The sequence below is a fragment of the Babesia bigemina genome, assembly GCF_000981445.1.
Source record: "Babesia bigemina genome assembly Bbig001, chromosome : II".
In the NCBI taxonomy this organism is placed as follows: Eukaryota; Apicomplexa; class Aconoidasida; order Piroplasmida; family Babesiidae; genus Babesia; species Babesia bigemina.
Window position 1 is genome coordinate 1,334,607 of NC_027217.1, and position 21,596 is coordinate 1,356,202.

Consider the following 21,596-nt stretch of genomic DNA (forward strand, 5'->3'; position numbering starts at 1 on the left):
GCACATCAAACATTCCCGATATTTTTCGTTAGTTGCTGTGCTCTTTTCGATACAGCATAAGGCCTCATTTTTTGTTTGTTTTGTGAGAGAAAGCAACAACGATCAAGATGGTGAACTTCACGGTGGAGCAGATGCGCGAGATCATGGGTAACCCCAAGAACATCCGCAACATGTCCGTGATTGCGCACGTCGACCACGGCAAGAGTACTTTGACTGACTCTCTTGTCTCCAAGGCTGGTATCATCGCCGCGAAAAACGCCGGTGATGCGCGTTTCACCGACACGCGTGCGGATGAGCAGGAGCGTTGCATCACCATTAAGTCTACCGGTATTTCCATGTACTTCGAGCACGATCTTGATGACGGCAAGGGCATGCAGCCTTTCCTTATCAACCTGATTGACTCGCCCGGACACGTCGACTTCTCATCGGAGGTGACTGCCGCTCTTCGTGTCACGGACGGTGCTCTTGTTGTCGTTGACACTATTGAGGGTGTGTGTGTGCAGACCGAGACAGTGTTGCGTCAGGCTTTGGGTGAGCGTATCAGGCCCGTGCTGCACGTCAACAAGGTTGACAGGGCGTTGCTGGAGCTTCAGATGGGACCGGAAGAGATTTACATGACCTTCCTTCGTTGCATTGAAAATGTGAACGTCATCATTGCTACTTACAATGACGAATTGATGGGTAACGTTCAGGTGTACCCTGAGAAAGGTACCGTGTCTTTCGGTTCTGGTCTTCACGGCTGGGCTTTCACCATTGAGACTTTCGCTCGCATCTACAACACGAAGTTCGGTATTTCGAAGGAGAAGATGATGCACTACCTGTGGGGTGACCACTTCTTCTCCAAGAGTGGCAAGGTATGGCTTTCCGAGGCTTCCCCCGAAGCACCTGACCGTGCCTTCTGCAACTTCATTATGAAGCCCATCTGCAGTCTGTTCACGAACATTATGAACGACAACAAGGATAAGTACCTGCCCCAGCTGAAGTCTATTGGTGTTGAGTTGAAGGGTGATGACCGCGAGCTTACTGGCAAGGCCCTGCTCAAGAGGGTGATGCAGATCTGGTTGCCTGCTGGTGACGTGCTTTTGCAGATGATTGTCAGCCACCTGCCTTCTCCTTTCGAGGCCCAGAAATACCGTGTGGAGAACCTGTACACGGGTCCTATGGACGACGAGGCCGCCAATGGCATCCGCAACTGTGACCCCGACGCTCCTCTTATGATGTACATCTCGAAAATGGTACCGACCTCGGACAAGGGACGTTTCTACGCGTTCGGTAGGGTGTTCTCTGGTACCGTCGCTACTGGCCAGAAGGTCAGGATCCAGGGCCCCAAGTACGTGCCCGGCGAGAAGACCGACCTTCTTATCAAGAACGTCCAGCGTACCGTGCTTATGATGGGTCGTTACACCGAGCAGATCCAGGATGTGCCATGTGGAAACACTTGCTGTTTGGTTGGTGTCGACCAGTACATTTTGAAGAGTGGTACCATCACCACCTGCGAGACGGCCCACAACATTGCTGACATGAAGTACTCCGTGTCCCCTGTCGTGCGTGTGGCTGTTAAACCCAAGGACTCCAAGGATCTGCCGAAGTTGGTTGAGGGTCTTAAGAAGTTGTCGAAGTCCGACCCTCTGGTCGTGTGCACCACCGAGGAGAGTGGTGAGCACATCATTGCCGGTTGTGGTGAGCTTCACGTTGAGATTTGTTTGAAGGATTTGAAAGACGAGTACGCCCAGATTGACTTCATTGTTTCTGACCCCGTCGTGTCTTACAGGGAGACTGTCGGTGCCGAGTCTAGCATCACTTGTCTGTCGAAGTCGCCCAACAAGCACAACAGGCTGTTCATGAAGGCCGAGCCCTTCGCCGAGGGTCTTGCTGAGGCTATTGAGGAGAACGAGGTCACGTCTAGGGATGATGCCAGGGAGAGGGCCAACCTTCTTGCCGACAAATTCGAGTGGGACAAGAACGCTGCCTTGAAGATTTGGTGCTTTGGTCCTGAGACTACTGGTCCTAACTTGATGGTGGACATGACGACTGGTGTTCAGTACCTTAACGAAATTAAGGACCACTGCAACTCTGCGTTCCAGTGGGCCACTAAGGAGGGTGCTCTATGTGACGAGAACATGCGTGGCATTCGTTTCAACCTTTTGGATGTGACTATGCACGCTGATGCCATCCACAGAGGTGCTGGTCAGATTATGCCTACTTGCCGTCGTTGCCTGTACGCCTGTGAATTGACTGCCCAGCCTAAGCTTCAGGAGCCCGTGTTCCTTGTGGACATTAACTGCCCTCAGGACGCCGTTGGTGGTGTCTACAGTACGCTGAACCAGCGTCGTGGTCACGTGTTCCACGAGGAGAACAGGGCTGGCACACCCCTCATCGAGATCAAGGCCTACTTGCCAGTCGCCGAGAGTTTCGGTTTCACCACTGCTCTCCGCGCCAGCACTTCCGGTCAGGCCTTCCCGCAGTGTGTGTTTGATCACTGGCAGTTGATGAACGGTGACGCGTTGGAGAAGGGTTCCAAGTTGAACGAGATTATTCTGGCCATTAGGCAGAGGAAGGGTTTGAAGGCTGAGATTCCTGGTCTCGACCAGTTCTACGACAAGTTGTAAGCATTTCCACAGCACTCCCTTGAAAATTCTAACCTCGATACACCTTAATGTTACCAAAGATCGTTATTTGTGTCTAATGTTTGCTTTTTGGCGGGGCTTGCCTCCGCGCCGCCGAACCCCCGGCGATTGCGTGAATGCGCTGCGGCGCTTGCTGGACACCCGCACATGATTTTGATTAGCAATGTTGCCTTATATGCGCGTTTGGTCGTAGGCGTGGCATAGTGTGTTAACGTGTCTGGTGTGTCACCTGCCTCCTGGAGGGGTCTACGCCGACGCGGTTCTCTTCTGCCAGTCTTCCAGCCTGTAAAATGCACGATCCTGAAAGTGGCGATACATCCGATGAGATTATCGAGTTGACTGAGGGCTGGTCGGTGTGCAACGACGACATCTACAGCATAGCCAATCAGCTATTATCGCTAGCTTTCGCCGTGAAGTATTTCGGTAAGTATGCAAAGACTTGTTTTTACAGTTCCCAGGTGACGATTCCAGCCGTTCGCGACTTTTGGGCGTTTGCGAATCGTTTTACTCGGAGCTGGGAGCGCTTGGCGAGCAGGTGGAGCCGCGCCCCGCCTTCAACTACGATCGCGTGTACGAGTGGCTTCGTCGTACGCTGGAGGATCGTTCTGCCGCGCCTGAGAGCGAGGATGTGTTGGTAGACGAGGACAAATCGACGCTGTACGCGATCTGTCCGATATCACGTCGTGGCATCTCCCAACCAGTGTCGCAGAAGTATGCGATTCTTGTATGCAACTGACATTGAGCAGGTTCTCCTACGGAGATGACTCATGCGACCACGTGTTTGACCAGACGAGCATAAAGGAGCTGATACGCGCGTCCAGATGCACGTCTGTCAGTTGCCCCGTGGCCGGTAAGTGCATTATGCTTTTAGTTACTGCCTATTTGCCACTGCCATTTCCTATACATGTGCATCACGTGGTACTTTTTAGTGGTAGTATGAACTCTAAGTGGTATGGAATGACGGTAATGGAGGCACGGGATGTGAGTTTGCAATCGCCTTCACCGATTGCTCGGAGTGAGGTCCATGCCCCTAGCTGACGCTTTGACCAGGCTCATTACGTGAACGTTTCTCATTGACGTAGCTACATGGTTTGCAGCCTGCAGTAAGAAGGTATACGAATCTCGTTTGCACCGGGACTGGGAGAGCGTCCACTGGAAGCGCCACCAGGAATACCTGAAGGCCCTGGAGAACGCCAAAGGCCCAAGAGGCGGCAGGGCACTTTACTTATGACAACATGGCCTCATCAGCGTTGAACTATGCATCCCAGCTGCGTCGTAACGACAATAAGGGCCCGTGCGGCGGTGCCCAACTGTTTGACACCCCCGCCGAGGTGTCTCGGAAATTCAAAAAGCTGTCTACCCTTCTCAGCGATTCCAAGTACACCTTATTGCACACTGGAGCAGGGATTTCCACGGCAGCCGGTATACCCGACTTTCGTGGGCCGTCCGGTGTGTGGACCGTCATGAGCCTGCAAAACGGCGGTGAGGGTAAGCGGCGCAAGATGACGGATGGTGACTGCACGGCTAAGAACACCGGAGACGTGGCGGTGGAATATGGGCACAAGAAGCTGGAGCCGGTTGAATTTTCGCAGGCCATGCCCTCCGAGGCTCATCTGGCCATCTTGGCACTGCTGCGTGCAGGGCACGTGCAAGCAGTGATCACCCAGAACATCGATGGCCTGCACGCAATCAGTGGCATGCGTTTCTCCGAATGTTCTGAGCTGCATGGCAACGTGTTCATCGAACGTTGCATTTCGTGCGGCCGCCGTTTCCTGAGGCCGTACGTGGCTCCAACCATCAGCTTCAAGCCGACTGGGAACCACTGCGGTATGTCTATTATGTGAAGGACGTTTCTAACGCCACAACAGGCATATGCCACTTCCCACCGTGTGGAGTGCTAACGGACGTGGTTCTGGATTGGTTCGACCGTTACGAGGACCACTTCGAGAAGCGCGCTATATCGTACGCTGAGGAAGCTGACCTCCACCTAGCGCTGGGCTCGTCGTTGCACGTGGAACCCGCATGCCACTACGCGTCTTCCGAACACTACCGCAAGGAGGACGCCCCGCTGGTTATCGTGAACTACCAGAAAACGCGTTTGCATGGTGAAGCAGACGTTGTTCTACACTGCGACGTGAACAAGATTTGCACGCGGCTGCTGAAGAGTTTGAATGTGGCTTTACCCAAGTTTCTGCGGCATTTCAACATGGTGGCTCTGCATTACAGGTTTGGCGGCCACAACAAGCTGCTTCTGCGTTTCCCGTGCATCATCAGCATTTTTGTCAACGACGAGTATGCTTCTCTCAGCGGCGTATCGCACCGTTGTATCGATAGGGTCCAGGGGTTGCACGAGTTCACGTTTACCGGCGATTTCGAGGCCATTCTAAAATTATGGTTCGACGCCGAATTGGTATTGAGGGCACGGTTTTCGCCTGATTGCTCGTTCTCCGGGCTGGTGTGGCAACTCTGCCTTGCAGCAACGGATGGCGTTTTATCACACCGCAAGAACACCCAAATCGCACACGAGTTCGACGACGCAGGCGGTGAGGATCCTATATCGGTTGCTAGGTTGACGTTGTCCTACAACGCCGCCATGATCGCAAAGTCTGACGCATGCCGCGTCATCGCTAAATTGTGTTCTGAGGACAATACGATCCCCGGCTTCAACGCTAGGGCCATACCGGAATCAATTTGCAGGCTCTTAACGTGCTTCACGTGGCTCTTCACTTCCGGTGACGGACCGTTCGCCGCACTAGCCGAGATTAAAGAAGATGTCGATTGTCTAGAGGAGTTCGAACCGATAGACCACCTTGATCTGTTGCCCGAGGCGATGCGCGTATGCGTCCGCCTTGCCCTCCAGCGACAGCTGGGTACCGTCTGCAAAAACCAGTTTTGCATCGACATAAAAGCGTTGAACGCCGCACGAAACGAGCCCTATACACTGGACGTGTATTTTGCAACTAGTGAAATACGGTTGCTTTGCTCACCGGAACACGAGTTCGGGGAGCTGCTGGATGCCATATCAGGGGAAATGCGCATGTGTCTACCCAGGAAGATCAGGCCCATCGCTTTATGCCGAGCGTCGTCATTCAACCCGCTAAATGAACTTTTCCTTACGGTGCTGAGGAGCAGTATGGAAGCCGTGATGAAGCGCCAGTCGACGACAGCGGCTGACGTGAAGCTCATCAAAGCAGTACAAACCGAGTTCCCCGTATGGGTTGCTTGCTATATAAGCTGCCTATTCGAGTGCCGCTAACATCACACATGAGCGTAAACACATTATAGTACATGTATCACTGTTGAGATGTTCGGGCACAGGCCGAACCAACTACACACATCTGCACAAAACACACACAATGGTAGAGTCCTTACAATGTAGATTCGAACGATTATTGCAACTTATTACTGCCTAATAATGTACTTTATGACGTGTACAGCACCGTATAGGATAGCGATATAAAAAGACACGATTTACCTCCTTATGCGACGCACATTTAAGGACAGACAGCCGATACATGTACAGCACTGATAATTGTCATCTAACAAACACACACATTTAATTTAATGGTAAAAACGAAGTTCCAGCTTTGCAACACACATAATCTTCGCGGCCTGTGGCACCATTATAGCACCCTTGTATACACCACCAATCGAATTATCGACATCCCCCCCAATGAGCTCATATGACCATCTTATCTTACACATTGGTGTTTTTGTATAGTGTTCCAATCTAAGATGATACTTGCAAAAGTGTCTTTCGCAGCTCTGTGCTGCTTCATCGCACAGGCTGTTCGCGCTTCAGCAGAGCCTGGCGCAGGAGTGGCTGGTGCTCGGAGTGCAAGTGACCCTTCGCAACATCATGCTGAGCAGCCGCGGACGCTCCGTCATGAAATGATACTTCTCAGCCAGATACTAAATGTGTCTGAGTTAAGCAAAGACTTGGGCCCAAACCCTAAAATTACGAAAACAGGCGTCACTCACGACACTCTTATGGACAAAATAAGAGCGGAGCTTGCGGGTTTAAAGGTCATTATTGATACGGAATTTCTCATTTTCTACGACTCCTCAGCACAAGATCAAATGCCGCGTTACAAGGGTGTAAATCGCTACTATTTTGTCAAGAGTCTTTTAAAATCCATGGCAAAAAAATATGAATGTGTGGCAGGGTTTTTGGCGACTGCCACTAACGAAACACCAGAGAAGGTTAAAGAGAAAATCATCGAGTGTAAATTCGCTGTAGCCGACAATATACGTGTAGATGCGAACATAAATTTGAATTGGCTAAGGATGTTGTCCAAGGCGTTCTATGACAAAGATGGCGCTATTTTCAGAGTGTTGAAGCTTTTCGATGAGTATGAGGCTGCAGCGTCGAACCAACCACTGACAGATGACTCACATCCTCTCAGTAAATTCATCGTAGAAGATCAATACGATAACCGTGGCGATCCGTTAAGCAATATGGACAAAAATAACGCCGATATGGAAATAAAGATACCCGATACTGTAAGTGTAGTGTCCCCCTCGATGGAAGAAAATGTCTGTGACACCGTTAGCAGGGAAGATAACGGTGCAGTATCGATGCAAACTAATCAGGAGATGGATCACCACAGTCCAATGCCGAATAGCCGCGAGGCTAGCGGGTCGCCTGCTTTGCCGGTACAAGAGGTTGGACACACAGAGGTTCCACCTGCTCCTACTCCATCTCAGCCTTCATCTACCTCTTTGAGGACCGGAGGGGCTGAAGGGTCGTCGCAGAAAGCTTCTTCTGCCTACGATTCGTTTGTAACGCTGCTTCTTGCTGTCAGCGCGGTATTTGCGCTCTGATTAAGGATGAGTTGACTCTCGGTTGTCGTGAAATCCTACACACAGTGCGGATAACATGTTTGACAGAAAAATGTACGTCAAAACTTGTGTTGCTAATGTATTAGGAGCATCGTAGCGCTTTAGTGATGTCACTAATATTGAATGATTCTCACGCCCATGACACAAAATAGCCTTTACGAAGCATAGTTGACGCCTTATCATGAGGATACGACGCGTAATAAAGATTCAATTTCGCATATAATGGCCACGATAATCAAACAGTAATAAGACAGGGATTGCATATGTATGCGCAGACGGCAGTTACGTGTGTGGCGTAGACAGTTACCATAATAGCGCGAATACACAATAGGGTTCAAATAAAGACTAAGCTGCAACACGCAAAAATCTTGTAGCGCGTTGCACCAATATGCCGTAATAGCACCCCTATTACACCACTAAGCAATGACTAATATGGCCGGATAATCGCACACATAAAAGTTTGATTTTTTCACTTCTCCCGTCAGATATGATGCTTGCAAACGTGTCTTTGGCAGCTTTGTGCTGCTTTATCGCACACACCGTCAGGTGTGCTGCAGTGCAGGGTAGTGTTGTGTCTTCTCAAGTTACTTCGGAGAAGCGTACAATGCTCCAGGAAATGCTGATTCTTAATGCCCTATTGGATATTAGCCCCTTTAAAGGTAGTGATCCGAAAAGTGCCCCGACTTTAATTGGTGAAGTCAAGCAGACAACTAGAGCCAAAAGAATTTTTTCCGAACTTATGAAGTTGAAATCAGATATTGACACGAAGAGGAGCATTTTTAAGACGTCAAACAAGGAAGTTACTGCGCCTAATTATAAGGGAGAGAATCGCTATTTAGGTATAAAGGGTCTCTTGAATTCTATGGCACAGAAATTTGAACGTCTGAACGAACATTTGACGTCTGATACCGCTGACGATTCAAATGAATTAAAGAAGAAGCTGGTACAATTTGATTTTGGCGACAACGATGATATACTGGATAATTTGCGTTTGAACGATGTGAAGGAATTTCAGAAATTATTTTACAACATTAATTCTCCTATTTTCAATTTGCGTAAGCTTTTCCGTGACTATGAGGATTATCAATCGGATGCTAATGTGCAACCCAAAACGCATCCTTTTGCCGTTTTCATCACTGAAAGTGCAGACGGCGAAGAGTTAAAACCGCTTGACAAGGCGAATGGCAACATTACTTTTCTATCTCATCCTGGAGATTCGCAATCAATATCAATTGTATATAACGACAATGGCAACACTAGTGAAAGGCAATCGTCTGCTTCTACTATAGATAGTCATGATGCAGCTGGGAAAGACAAGGTCATTGAAAATTCTAATGATGGACGTGATTCCCCAACTGAAATGGGAGTAGGCGGATCTTCCGAAAAAGTAATTACCGAACCATCGGAATCAGCATCTCGCGAAGATGAATCTCTGGATAATGTTAGGGAAACTAAGGAGCAACAAATTTCGACCGGTGAGGTCAGCGGCGAGGATAACCGAGTGTCGGTTGTGCAAGCTCATGGAGGTGGTGATGCCATAAGGTCACCTGATCTACCGGTTGCAGATCCTACTCTAGCTCGGCCGTCATCTGCTTCTGAGGCTTTAGCACCTTCATCTCGAGTTCAGCCTTCTAATTCTCAGGAGATGCCACCTACTCCATCCGGCTCCTTGAGGACTGGATCGGCTGAGAAGTCGTTGCAGAAGGCTTCTTCTGCCTTTGATTCGTTTGTAACGATGCTTCTTGTTGTCAGCGCGGCATTTGCGCTCTGATTAAGGCTGAGTTAAGTCGCAGTTACAATGTAATCCAATGCACGATATATAAGGTGTATTAGAGAACAATGTTTATGTTAAAAATTGTTTTATTGATGTTTTACACGTTTATTCAGTTTGCTCTCTTATGCGGTGTTCACGCGATAGACACAAGGGAATGGTTACGAGGCATATTTGTCGCCTCATCGTACCACATTGCTCAATAAAGAAGATTATTGCGCATATATACTGCTGTGGATGTTTATGAAGGTGAATGACACGGGGTAAGACACGAGAAAACACACGACCGATGTGTGCAGCAGACAACTGTAATGTAACAACAAAGAAATGTAATTAATTTAGCAGCATGAAAATTAAAATTAGCACGCTTAGCACGACAATAGACAGGAATTGCGTAGTTTGTTGCACCTGCATTGAAATGTAGCACCCCTTCATACACTATGAATCCAATTCCTTATAACCCCATGTACTCAGGTTTACACACATTAATATTTTTGCTGTGGTGTTTCTATTTACGATGATGCTCGCTAAGTTTTCTATCGCAGCCCTGTGCTGCTTAATCGCACAAACTGTTCGTGCTTCAACAGATCCTGTTATCGTTCCTGGTACTAGTCGCCCAAGTGACCCTTTTGGAATGGCGGTTGCAGAACAGCCACGCACGTTGCGTGAGGAAATGCATATTGTTAGTAAGTTGCTAGATGTACAGCCTATAGTAGGGATGTATGGTGAGAACAAACCGGTGTTGCGCGAAGATGTGCCCCAAAGGGAGAAAGTAGCAGATATAAATGCGAAGCTAGCGACATTGAAGGCATTAATTGACGGGGAGAAGTGGATTTTTCACGACTCACTTGTGGTGGAACTCCCTAATTACCAGGGAGTTAATCGCTATGTGTTTTTCAAGGGTCTTTTGAAGTCTATGGCACTGAAATTGGAGACTTTATATGGATTTTTGTCGACTGCTACTGACGTGCCAGAAAGTGATTTGGCGAAAAAAGCGATCGAATTGAATTTGGTTAAGGAGAATGAAATAGTTGAAGGATTGGATTTGGAAAACCTCCAGATGTTCTTGAAGGTATTTTATAACAAAAACAGCCCTCTTTTTACCTTACTAAATCTTTTCGATGAGTACGAGGCTAATTTATCACCGAGAGACATATGGTCGGCGAGCACACATCCTTTTGATCAGTTTTATAAAGATACGGATGGGGAATCTGAGGGGTTGAGTACTCTTGACGAAAGCAATTCCAGAATGGAAATCCATGTTCCGGATACTGTTAAACTGCCGAATTTGTCGGTGGATGTAGAGCAACCTGGGGTCGTCGTTAGAGAACATGCGGAAGCGGGTGCTGTACAGGTTAATGGGGAGAGGGCTGTTTCGGGCGCCACCACACATGGCGGTGACGCGAGGGGCGTAAACCCAACTCCAGGCGTAACTTCTACTACAACTACTACATCGGAGTCGACGTCCTTAAGGTCTGGAGCTGCTGAGGCCTCACCGAAGAAGGCATCTTATGCATTCGAGCCGTTTGCAATGCTGCTTATTGTTATGAGTGCTGCTTTTGCGTTTTAACGTCAGCGAAAGTGATTATCAGGTGACACGCGATCAACTGCGCGGCGGATAATGCATTTTTGACAGGGAGATTTATGTTAACATATCTTTTAATGTATTAGTAATAAGGGCATATATAGCAATCGTTTCCATTGTTAGTGAGTCAAGTAGCAATCATTTAGCGCAGTTGTTGGTTAGCTTTCAACATTGGTTTTGCTCAATAAAGTGATTATGAAAATTATGAATCGGAATGGCCAATTAAGTATGGGACGGCAGTTTTGATGTTGGAGCACACATGTGCGTATGCTGACGGTATATATAGGCTGTGCGTCCATTGTTTTTGATGTGCATATGATGAACAATATTATTGATTTAAAATCGGAGCAAACCAAGTTCATAAAAAGCGTGCACAAATTTCCACGTTTATTTTACCGTTTTACCTTTCTTATACACCCCACGAGTAGCTTTAGCGTTCGACCCCATGTAGTCAAGCAAAGACCAACGCATTAGGATTGCCTTACGGTTTGCTTTTTAAAAATGTTGCTTACTAAGTTTTATTTCGTGGCCTTGTGGTTTTCCATCGCTCAAGTAGTCGGGGCTTCACCAGGCGAAGATGGCGAAACCGCTCCTGCGCCACGTGCTGATGCTCAGCAAAGCGCCGTTGGAGCCCGTACATTGCGCGAGGAATTTATAATTTTGCGTGACTTTATTGAGGCGTGGGATATTGATCTTACTGAAATCCAAGAGCCTCAGGTACTTGCTGCCAAAACGGATTTGGAAAGTCTCGCGAAGAAAACGGTCAATGAGCTTTTTACCTTCATTGTTAACATATATACCCACCAGGAAATTTTTACTGAGAAAACCGAACAAGATGCTAGTGTACCTAATTACAAGGGTGTTGATAGGTACCGCTTTTTGAAAGCCATCGTCTATTCAATGGGTAAGAAATTTATGGCGCTGGACGCTTACTTGAAGAAGGAGAGCACGAAGAAAATGGCTGATGATATAAAGAGACAGATGATTAAACTGAACTTCGCTAAAAGGATGGAATTTAGAAAGATTACTAGCCTACAAAGGATATCAAAGCTGGTGGATGATTCGTATGAATCGGAGGAGGCACCCATTAAAAAACTGCTGCAACTCTTTGTCGCTGTTGACGCGGCTTTGAAAGACTTAGGAACCCCTGATGCAGATCCTTTCGCTTCGGCTTACGTTGAGTCCTCAGGTGTAGGAGAGGAATTGCAGGAGGTCGACAAGGTCGCTTTAGCGGAGGCCGTAGAGCGTTCGTATGAGCTTGTACCGCAGCAAGAAAACTTGGATGCCTTGATTATTGATTTAGGACCGAGTGCGACTGGCGACCAGGCTACCGCAGCCCGCACTACTACCCAGTCCGCTGTGGAAGAAGGCACCTCTGGACACTTGCCACAACCTGCTGGTTCTCAGGGACCCAGAAGCGATGATGCTGAAAGGGGTGTTCCTGAAACCGGCGTTACCGGATCGGGTCCTGATTCTGCGACATCTTCTTTGAGACAGGAGGGTGAGGTCCAAACCACGACGAAACCATCATCCGCCTTCTGCTCGTTTGTAACAGCAACCCTTTTCGTTAGCATCGCCTTCGCACTGTAACCTACTGAATTGTAAATCGTTGGGCGTAGTTATAATGTGATCTGATGAACTTCAGGAATCATCTGTCCATGTTATAATTAACCTTCTCGCCATTAATATTTTTACGTGTATCCCGCTTTCCTAGGTTCGGTTTGTAATTATGTGTTTTAGTCTTAGTTTTTCTGAAATAAACCTTTTGCCGAATGCCATTCTATAAAATTGTTTATTTGGCGCTAGTTGTGCCGGTGTTTGCATATACAGGTTCTGACTTCCTTTAAAATGCATTGTTTTTCTTGAGATAACTACTGATGACTGCGTACATATCGCGTTTAACGTCACTTCATGTTCTATTTTTCGAAATTTAATTTTAATGCTCTCTACAACGCCATTTGCTCTCCCAATTGATGGATTCGTGGAATTTGGAAGCATTGCAATTTGGTGTTCATCATATCGCCTATGATTATGGACCTTTTATATCCTTGATAGCCTTTTTTTCTAAACGTTTGTGTGGTGCTTAAGCACAATGTAGTGTATACGCTAAAATATGCTGACATCAGCATTCGTATTTTGTACTGCGTTAAATTAGTGTCTTCATATGCCTGCTATACCGTTGATTATGAGACATAATTTTGAAAATATGACATTGACTAAGCTACTACTTATTTTTCTGTGTAAATAGTTGAGAGTTTCAGAGTTGCCTGAATTTCATTATGTTTATTATACGCATATGTTTAGGTTTACCAGCTCATCCTTCCGCATGAATGCTGAAGTGAAGAATGTGATCTGCTACAATTCGTAAAAAAATTTTATTCCCGTGTTTTCCTTTTTTAGTGAGTTATATCTGCTGCCTATAAATGCGTTGATTAATCTTCATGAATAAACGTATTTAGACAGCCATCCGCCCATAACATAACACGAGCATGCAAATGATAGAAATCATAAGATCCCAGGAGCATCATTCTGACCATTAAGAACAATCATAGATCTATTGCCTATCCCCTCCTACGTAGGCGACAATATATAGAAATGGGATACTGCATTTGAAACATCCACCACCAACCAATCAGGCTAGTCGACCGCCTTTAATGGTCTAATGTTATCAGTGGCATCGAAAGCTTATGGAAAACCAGCTGTAAGAAGAATACCATAGTGGGACATTTATATACAAGCAGGCACGTTTTGGAGCTATGTATAGCGAAAAAACATCTATTCATTGGTGCCGATAAAGGCAAAGACAAGTTAGACCGGATGCTTTTCAATTAGATTATTCAACGTTTCCTAGAAAATCTGGCCCATATGCCGCTGTACTGTGACCGCCTGTGGTTGCAATAATCCATGAGTACATCAACCCTGCACGATCATATGTTGATGCGATCATGTCGTTTGCTATTACATAACAGAACACTTTTGATAACCTTACCATTCGTGTCTTCTGGGATTGGCAAATACGGACCAGACTGCTGCCGAAAAAATGAGATAACCGCCTGCAATCATAGCAGCGCCTGTCGCAATATTACGTAGTTCGTTGAGTGTGCAGGAGAACTAACTTTTTAGATTGTCCTTGGAAAGAGTACGTTTGTGCACGTGATCATGCGTCATATTGCTGTATTATATATATTCAATAATAGTGTAAAACTACATTTGAATTGCGACAAACTCTGTGACCACGTATCGCTTAGCAGCCAGACAAGGTTGTCTTCCGCAGGTGTATATATGCCTCTCAGTCTTCGGAGAAGACACAAGGCCGCAAATATTTAATTTATTGCGCTCATAAAAGAGCAACCTGGAAACATTATGCCGTAATATTCCAGTGTTGTGCAACCAACAGCTTAGACTGTGCTCCGTAATGTGTAGTGGTTAACACATATCACCCTTCTATTACACACTACTTATTGCCCTATCGCTACGTTATTCAGTGAAGTTGATTGCTGTCGTGAGTCACAGCGTTAGTAGCTACATTTTACGTGTATTGATGCTTGCTTTTTCGGAAGCCGTGTCGTTCATTTAATGATTATTCTTGAAATTCCGTCTCAGCAGTGGATTTCCTTTTTGCGGGTTTCGAGCGCTTCTCCTCATCATCGAAGTCAAACATGTCACTATCGTCTTCGACTTCTATGTCCTCCATTTCCTTCACAGGTTTTTGATTCATCTGTGCCAAGGAGTCCTTGACTTGTTTAATCACTTCATCGCACTTGTCCTTGCCAATGTTTTTGCATACAAAACTCTCGATTTTGAAGTCTTCGGGTAAAGCCAGCTTGGCCCTTCGGAAGAGGTTTAGCCACATGTTGTAAGCGATGGGTGAGAGTGCTACCCTGATGTTGAGTGGCAGTGCTAGCATGGCCTTTTCGTTAATCTTAGCCAATGGAGGCAGCGCATGTCTGACACCGACCTTCAAGAATTCCTTGATGCACCTCAGCAGTAACTCTTTCATGGTGCTCTTCGCTACATTTTTGGTCGTGTGCCACGCCTTGATTGCCATCTGCTTCAGTTGGTCTAGGAACTTCGATCCCTTATTCTGTTCAGGCTGCGTGTTGTCCACATTTTCAAGCAGAGATATGATGGTGTTTATGTGTTCAGGATTTTCGTAATCTAATCCCTGCGTCTCCAAAAAGCTCAGCATTTTCTGTGCCACAGCGTCGATGACATCATCGTGGAGATTGCTCATTTCGGCCAATACTACTCCTGCCATTTTGTCAACACGCTCGATGTCACCTGAGAAACCATGACATTCTGGCTCGTGATATATAGTTACACGCGAATGTATCGCATACAATGTACTACTATACTTCAGATGCCTTCCGGAAGAATTACGCAGTAAAAGATGTCGGGAAGGCATCGAATTTTTGTGTAATATACAGGCATCACGCAGCGTGTTACATGTATCGCTCTTCGATTAACCGAAACTGCGATAATACTCTCGGCTACGGCGTCCTCACAACCTAAGGAAACGGCACATCAGGCATTAATACCATGACCGGAAATCACCACATAAACACAGTCATGTAACACATCGACATAGAACCTACTTTCTCTGGCCAAGAACGATGGAGCCATGGTTGACGAGTGCGTTACATTGATGCGTGCCATGGCTGGGACGACGCAATGTGCGATAAGCACAAAGCCCGCTAGAGGAGCGGCGAACAACTTCATTTTGGATAATTCTACCACTACAGGTGCTATGATAACACAGTTATGTTACTGTACTAACACATCAGAATAACGGCGACGGATCCTCTGCCGCAAACGTCGTCGGCGATAACGACATCGGCACCCAAATGCATTCGTGGAAGGGTGCACATTACAACGATTTTTATGGTAGACGATGGCTCCAGCCAATGCTACTGATGTAAACAGCCGTAATAACACAATTCAGACAAATGTAAAACATATAAAGAAGATTCCTTGAGATGTGCAAATGAATTGCTGCTACACAGGGCCCGGTGCCATAAATGTGTACTAAGCACATATCGCACATTGCGCAAACCTGCAGAATTCCGTTAGTTTGTAATCTTCGGAAAAGCCTTTTAAGTCATTCCGCGTGGTGTGTTTGTAACCCATCTTGCTAGGTTGCCTATGTCGTATGTATGTAATGTCTCATTTAAGACATATATGTTACACATTGCTCTGTGTTGCTATTTACTCCTTTTAAAATGGAAAAAAGGACATTCAAATATAAAACTTGATTACCTACTCGACAAGGCGCACGTAATGTTGCTGTCGTGATTAGCTACAGTTATTCCCTTTTCGTGCAGTTTCCCCCGCACAAAACAACTCGTTCTGCTCTCATCTGTTTTCCGGACGTTTATGTTTGAGTTTTGATAAACTGCGTTCATATGTGTTGTGGACTTCCGTTTGCTGAGAGTGGCGGCGGTATTCTTTTAGACTTCTTCTTTTCACGTATCGTGACTGGTACATGTTTGCATACCAAGTGTTGTTACGCCGCGGTATTACGCTAATGTTTTTGTTAAATATTACTTCCGCTCACCATGACAAGTATATTTATTTCTCTAGCTGTCATTACCAAAATGTAAATACACATATTAGGTCGCATACCAACTTAAGATGTGTTTTTGTACTGGCAGTGTTTTTTGTCGTCTTCATCACGTGATGTACCGACTCCAGTTATAAAAAATTTTTATAAAGTCGAGGTGTCGCCCGTTCTTGTTAAATCATTTGGTAATATAGAGTATTTTTGATAATGAAGCATTGAATACCCCGTTGTTCAATTTGAGTGCCCCAAACACAAGCTTCCGTATTACAGGCTTAGAAGGCATCTAGGTCGTCACTGTCGTCCTCTGAGGGGTCATTCTCATCATACTCGTCGTCATATTCGCCGTCTCTTGATATGCTGCGCTTGGCACCTCTCAGTTGTCCTTCCTCTTCGTCTTCTTGTTTACTTTGTACACGTTTGATGATGTCATCACATTGCTCCTTGCTCATCGCCTTGCATATGAATCTTTCGACATTGTACCCCGCTGGCATTTTGATCTTAAACCTCTTAAAGAGTTCGGTCCACAAATTATATGCCATTGGCGCGTACGTGATCCTCAACTCAATGGGTATCTTTTGCATGGCATTCTCGTATGTTTTTTCGAACACAGGCAGCCCCTTTTTAAGCAATGTCATGAAAACGATTTTCACAGCATCACCCACGGCACCTTTTGCGTGTTTTTGTGCGAAATTCTTGCCAGCCTCGAACAAGGTGCGGCCACCTTTCTTTAGCATATTTAAAAACCCGTTCTGACTCCTTTGTACCACTTTATTTTCACCAGTAATTGTTTCAAGGAATGACGCCAACGTCATGAGGTCTTTCTGACTCATGATGTCGAATCCGTCACTTTCCAAAAGGTCAATAAAGCTGCTAGCGATTTCATGTATTGCCGCATCCTGCTTCCTGGTGAAGTTTGGGCTGTACTTATAATCCTCGTGTCCATCTGCAATGTTTGTTAATCAACAAAGTTTAACACACCACAGAACAATATTCTACATTAAATACGTCTATGGTACGTGGTTCAACCTATGAATGGTTTTCATGCAAAACCACAAAATTGAGCCTTTCGACAGTGGCGGGCTCAGTGGACAGCAGACTGTAGGTATATCTTACCATTAATAGGACTGTTGTGTGGATGGATATGATGTAACTGTGTTGCATGATATGAGCCGTTTGCGTCAGCAAGGCGTGCCAATACGGCCGCTGTGGCCAGTGCAGCGGTGACGGTGAAGTACATTTTAAAATACAAGCTTGAATGTACGAAGTGAGTAATTGTAACTGTGTTGTAAAGACGGTAGACTGCCAATGACAGTCTTGTGGTGCAAAGTGGCAGTTCATCTGATTTGTCACAGCTCTTGTTCAGACACAATGGCACGTGTGCATTTCGTGTGATGCTATGGAAAATGGCAGCCTTCTCTACGTCTATAGGCAAAAACAGTAGTGGAAATGGAGCGTTATAACGAAATTAGATATGTTTCCGACAATTAAACCACGCCTTGTTATGTCTGAGTAGAAAATGATGGTTATACATTTTGCTTAATACACACTACAAGTAGCATTTGGCACATCTTTGTGCGTCTCAGCGCACGTGTAACATTTGGTACATTGTACGGTTCAGCTTTTCCTGGTGATGTTGATACTGGCGACCTTGGTTCCCAGTTCCCCCGAGGCGCGCCCCAAGTTAACGCAATTTGCGTATCCTTCGCCGACTATTTATTTATAAACACAATATCCTTTCAGCGCATCGTTCGTGTTATCTTCCCTGTTATTCTCCTTCACCTGCGATCGTATGCTTGCAATATCAGTATTTCTCCACTCAAGGTGGATTCTGAGAGCGCTTTTCCTGTGCTTGGCGGTTAACAATGTATGTCAATTGCATTTCCAACCAAAAATACGTCTTCTTCAGGTAAATGTGTATTGCGCCAAGGTTAGCGACCTGACTCCACGAGTTGGTCACAACAATGTAAGTCTTCAGCACTCCGTCACATTCCACCAACATGAAATCCATACCTACTCATGTCTAATAGCCACTACTACGATCTATTGTATGCCAATGTAGAGATACTTCCTCCTTCATGGGTCTACATTCAACCGAGCTCTTCATGCTGTGTATCTTATCCGCAGCATTCTTATATAACGATGACTCGTACTACTATGTAGCTTGACGCGTGCGTACTTATGAGTTATTGACACTTAATTAGGCGATTATTCCACGTTTTCATCATCTGGAGAGGCCTAGTAGCTCCCTGCGAGATTTGAAGCGATCTGTCAAGCATGTACTAGATAGGTGCGCTGAAACTCCAGTGTCATCATCCTTGGGCGCCACTTCGCTGTTGATATCTAGTTCAGTTTGGATTGGTTTAGTGCGGCCCGAGTCTTTGATGAACTATGGGTCACGGCGGCCGTTTTTAAATTGCTGTATCCCGCTGGCAAGCGCCTTTTTGATACCCGAACTTAATGGAAGCGGAGTCCTAAATTTGCTATCATTTTACGTATTGCTTCGGCAATCGGAAGACGCAAATGGTAGTGCCCATCTTCTTCGGCGCTTAATATATAACCTGCTTACTACCACTGTAGTCTCTGGTGTGTTTGGAATGCCACCGGATTTCCACAAGTTCTCACGAGCCTTTACGGTGGCCAATGCATTGGAGAATCCCAACCATCATGTGCAATTTCAAGGTGTAATATCAATGAAGCAGTGGCATTTGCCGTTGGCATTGTTGCTCGCCGATTATTTGATGACTCTACGCATGGACCAGGCAATAGAGGGATCAAAAGCTACAATCGCAGGCGCTGCCACTTATATACTCTGTAACAAGATATAACCCGTTATCTCCATCGGTTTGTACGTTGTGCATGACGGCAGTATCGATGCTTTCCCGTAGTTCGTGCCAATTCGCATACCTAATGCCAGCAGACTAATGTAAGTAATAGTTCAATATTCAATGTAGATTCGTGATTGAAGTCATGCATCAAATGCATACTTATAAATGCTACTGTGCGATCGTTTCAGGCGCAATCCGGCGCGTAAGTCGTCGAAGGCTGGACTGAAAGACAGACGTGTTCCAAGTCATTAATGATAACAGTGTCCTTCGACATGTTTCTTTGTGGCACTAATGCAAGTCCGAAACCAGTGGAATAGTACACTAAAGGGATGCATTTGGAGTCCGTTGTTACTATCTGTTGTTCAGTGGTTTCTTCATTCACCACGCGATGAAGAATGCTTGTAGCCTTGAGCCCTCCTATGTTGCGAGAAAGGGTCCTGTAAAACGCACTATCTGTACAGAATGCTTCGTTTTTATGTCCGTCCAATGGCTCATCTACATGATCTCTACGCAGGATGAAATGAAGTCGGTACTTGTGCATCAATGTCTTGTTCATGATGCGATTCATGATCTCTTGTCCCACGTAACATCCTTTGTTTTTCGCGATGAACCCCATTTTGTGCAAAGCCAAATCTTGGGGAAGTATTTTGAGAGAACTCAGATTCTTCACCAGCGTGAGACCAAATCCATTAAGGGCAAGATAGAGTCTATGTGGCATAGTCAGGTCTGGTGTCTCATGCATCAGTCCATTGAATGTATATTGTCTGTTCAACAGATGCAAGTCAGCGGTGCATTGAGTTACATGCAGGTTTACGTCCGTTGGGTGAAGGGTCTCCGATGTGGCCGGAGAAACCCTCCTGACAATCTCCCTCGGCGTATAGCCATAGACGACGCCGTCTTGCTCTTGGCGATAGTCAACCTTTGCTGCTAGCTTTCTCCTTTTCAAAAGTGTAGTGAAGGTCTCCACATTCCCCGTTCCAATCTCTACCATATACTCATGCTCCCTCCTATGCACGAGGCCATCTGCCTGTATCCTTCCATCAGATCCGAGAAAGACACAGGCTATAAGTCTTTTCTTGGCGTTGTCTAGGAGCAATATGTCGTTGGTCATAAGCCCTTGAAGGAAGGCAGAGGAATCTGTACCTGAAAATGAGAAGAGTGCTCTGCCAGAAAGGCGGCCGAGAATCATACTTCGTTTATGTTCTATGCATTGGATTTACGTGTTTATTTTAGCCTTTTCAGCGTATTTTCTGTTGTGTGAGTCTACCTTGTGTGTGCGCGCAGAACTCAGCCGGCAGCGTCGCTGCATATCCGCCGATCTCAGATACACATTAGAAGGAATTACATTACATAAGCCTTGTCATACGCAACACACTAATGTGAGGTATCAACGTTTAATATTGCCGTTTGTATTTCTAGGATTTTTACTCCCTTTATAACTTGCCCCTTGCTTGCTAGATTCCGAATATTCTCGGTGTCTTTTTGGCGTCTCTGCAGCTCTGCGAGCACGTTTCAGCTTCCTTTCAACGCCGCCATCTGGGCAGAGATTGGTGGAGTTGAAGACTTTTAGGAACTGCAAATGTTGCTTTATGTCTTCCAGTTTGAGCTGGGGCTCCGGGTTTCCGAATACGTTTAGATTTTGCAGGTTGTTAAGGTTGATGATGGGCTTCATATCAACTATGCGATTGTTTCCGACGTCCAGCAGTTTGAGCGACGCCATCATTCCGATATTTTGTGGCAGCGCCAGTATTTTGTTGGAGTTGAGCCTGAGTTCTTGCAGGTTTGGCAATTTGCTTGTTATCGGGAACTCCCTGATTGCGTTGTGGCTGAGCGTGATTTTCTTCAGTTTCAACATGGTTTTAGATGGCATCTTTACATCTGCGATTTCGTTATGGCTGAGAATGATGGTTTCCAGATTCTCCATCTTACTCAGGTTGCACATAACTTTGATTTTGTTATTGTTGAGTATGAGCACCTTGAGGTTCCTCAGGCAAGTTACGGGCGTCATGTCTGCGATTTCGTTATTTGCCAAGTTTAGTAGCGTGAGGTTCGTGAAATTAGCCATGTTCGGCATTTTTTGTATCCTGTTCCTTGACAAATCCAGCACCTTGAGATTGTGGTTTTGGCTGAGAAATTCGAAATCTGTCAATTTGTTACCGGCTAGCGACAGACTTTCTAGAGATTTCATGGAGAACAGGTCATCGGAGGAGGCGATTCCTGCATTTTGCAGCGACAGTTTTCCGGCGGCAGTAACATCACCGCTGTCTACGATGCCTGAGATTCTGACGATTGTCAAGTGCTCCTCTTTCTGATCATCTTGTTCGCCTTTATTAGCCATTTTGTCGATCACATTATCGGCACGAAGTGAGCCCGCTGGGTTTCTTGT

The 21,596-nt window shown here is 46.0% G+C and overlaps 13 protein-coding genes across 13 annotated transcripts; 8 read left to right on the forward strand and 5 right to left on the reverse strand.

The window, feature by feature from the left end:
• Positions 1-107: 107 nt before the first annotated feature.
• BBBOND_0205920 (elongation factor 2, EF-2, putative) lies at positions 108-2,609 on the forward strand (the record flags this gene model as incomplete). Its single annotated transcript, XM_012912166.1, has 1 exon — positions 108-2,609. The coding sequence occupies one exon, from the start codon at positions 108-110 to the stop codon at positions 2,607-2,609; it is 2,502 nt and encodes an 833-aa protein (XP_012767620.1).
• Positions 2,610-2,917: 308 nt separating this feature from the next.
• On the forward strand, positions 2,918-3,665 carry BBBOND_0205930 (hypothetical protein, conserved; the record flags this gene model as incomplete). The annotated part of the gene is made up of 3 exons (XM_012912167.1): positions 2,918-3,050; positions 3,086-3,338; positions 3,374-3,665. The coding sequence occupies 3 exons, from the start codon at positions 2,918-2,920 to the stop codon at positions 3,663-3,665; spliced, it is 678 nt and encodes a 225-aa protein (XP_012767621.1).
• A 197-nt stretch (positions 3,666-3,862) lies between these two features.
• On the forward strand, positions 3,863-5,883 carry BBBOND_0205940 (transcriptional regulator, Sir2 family domain containing protein, putative; the record flags this gene model as incomplete). The annotated part of the gene is made up of 2 exons (XM_012912168.1): positions 3,863-4,454; positions 4,496-5,883. 2 exons carry the CDS (start codon positions 3,863-3,865, stop codon positions 5,881-5,883), a joined length of 1,980 nt encoding a protein of 659 aa, XP_012767622.1.
• A 635-nt stretch (positions 5,884-6,518) lies between these two features.
• Positions 6,519-7,451, forward strand: BBBOND_0205950 (hypothetical protein; the record flags this gene model as incomplete). Its single annotated transcript, XM_012912169.1, has 1 exon — positions 6,519-7,451. The coding sequence occupies one exon, from the start codon at positions 6,519-6,521 to the stop codon at positions 7,449-7,451; it is 933 nt and encodes a 310-aa protein (XP_012767623.1).
• Positions 7,452-8,085: 634 nt separating this feature from the next.
• BBBOND_0205960 (hypothetical protein) lies at positions 8,086-9,240 on the forward strand (the record flags this gene model as incomplete). Its single annotated transcript, XM_012912170.1, has 1 exon — positions 8,086-9,240. One exon carries the CDS (start codon positions 8,086-8,088, stop codon positions 9,238-9,240), a length of 1,155 nt encoding a protein of 384 aa, XP_012767624.1.
• A 634-nt stretch (positions 9,241-9,874) lies between these two features.
• Positions 9,875-10,810, forward strand: BBBOND_0205970 (hypothetical protein; the record flags this gene model as incomplete). Its single annotated transcript, XM_012912171.1, has 1 exon — positions 9,875-10,810. One exon carries the CDS (start codon positions 9,875-9,877, stop codon positions 10,808-10,810), a length of 936 nt encoding a protein of 311 aa, XP_012767625.1.
• A 516-nt stretch (positions 10,811-11,326) lies between these two features.
• On the forward strand, positions 11,327-12,415 carry BBBOND_0205980 (hypothetical protein; the record flags this gene model as incomplete). The annotated part of the gene is made up of 1 exon (XM_012912172.1): positions 11,327-12,415. The coding sequence occupies one exon, from the start codon at positions 11,327-11,329 to the stop codon at positions 12,413-12,415; it is 1,089 nt and encodes a 362-aa protein (XP_012767626.1).
• A 1,247-nt stretch (positions 12,416-13,662) lies between these two features.
• BBBOND_0205990 (hypothetical protein, conserved) lies at positions 13,663-13,993 on the reverse strand (the record flags this gene model as incomplete). The annotated part of the gene is made up of 3 exons (XM_012912173.1): positions 13,663-13,744; positions 13,815-13,896; positions 13,942-13,993. The coding sequence occupies 3 exons, from the start codon at positions 13,991-13,993 to the stop codon at positions 13,663-13,665; spliced, it is 216 nt and encodes a 71-aa protein (XP_012767627.1).
• A 412-nt stretch (positions 13,994-14,405) lies between these two features.
• Positions 14,406-15,544, reverse strand: BBBOND_0206000 (hypothetical protein, conserved; the record flags this gene model as incomplete). The annotated part of the gene is made up of 2 exons (XM_012912174.1): positions 14,406-15,106; positions 15,421-15,544. The coding sequence occupies 2 exons, from the start codon at positions 15,542-15,544 to the stop codon at positions 14,406-14,408; spliced, it is 825 nt and encodes a 274-aa protein (XP_012767628.1).
• A 1,113-nt stretch (positions 15,545-16,657) lies between these two features.
• BBBOND_0206010 (hypothetical protein, conserved) lies at positions 16,658-17,546 on the reverse strand (the record flags this gene model as incomplete). The annotated part of the gene is made up of 2 exons (XM_012912175.1): positions 16,658-17,317; positions 17,436-17,546. The coding sequence occupies 2 exons, from the start codon at positions 17,544-17,546 to the stop codon at positions 16,658-16,660; spliced, it is 771 nt and encodes a 256-aa protein (XP_012767629.1).
• A 628-nt stretch (positions 17,547-18,174) lies between these two features.
• Positions 18,175-19,210, forward strand: BBBOND_0206020 (hypothetical protein, conserved; the record flags this gene model as incomplete). The annotated part of the gene is made up of 3 exons (XM_012912176.1): positions 18,175-18,249; positions 18,292-18,348; positions 18,587-19,210. 3 exons carry the CDS (start codon positions 18,175-18,177, stop codon positions 19,208-19,210), a joined length of 756 nt encoding a protein of 251 aa, XP_012767630.1.
• Positions 19,211-19,394: 184 nt separating this feature from the next.
• BBBOND_0206030 (hypothetical protein, conserved) lies at positions 19,395-20,399 on the reverse strand (the record flags this gene model as incomplete). The annotated part of the gene is made up of 1 exon (XM_012912177.1): positions 19,395-20,399. One exon carries the CDS (start codon positions 20,397-20,399, stop codon positions 19,395-19,397), a length of 1,005 nt encoding a protein of 334 aa, XP_012767631.1.
• A 198-nt stretch (positions 20,400-20,597) lies between these two features.
• Positions 20,598-21,548, reverse strand: BBBOND_0206040 (leucine rich repeat domain containing protein, putative; the record flags this gene model as incomplete). Its single annotated transcript, XM_012912178.1, has 1 exon — positions 20,598-21,548. The coding sequence occupies one exon, from the start codon at positions 21,546-21,548 to the stop codon at positions 20,598-20,600; it is 951 nt and encodes a 316-aa protein (XP_012767632.1).
• Positions 21,549-21,596: the final 48 nt, after the last annotated feature.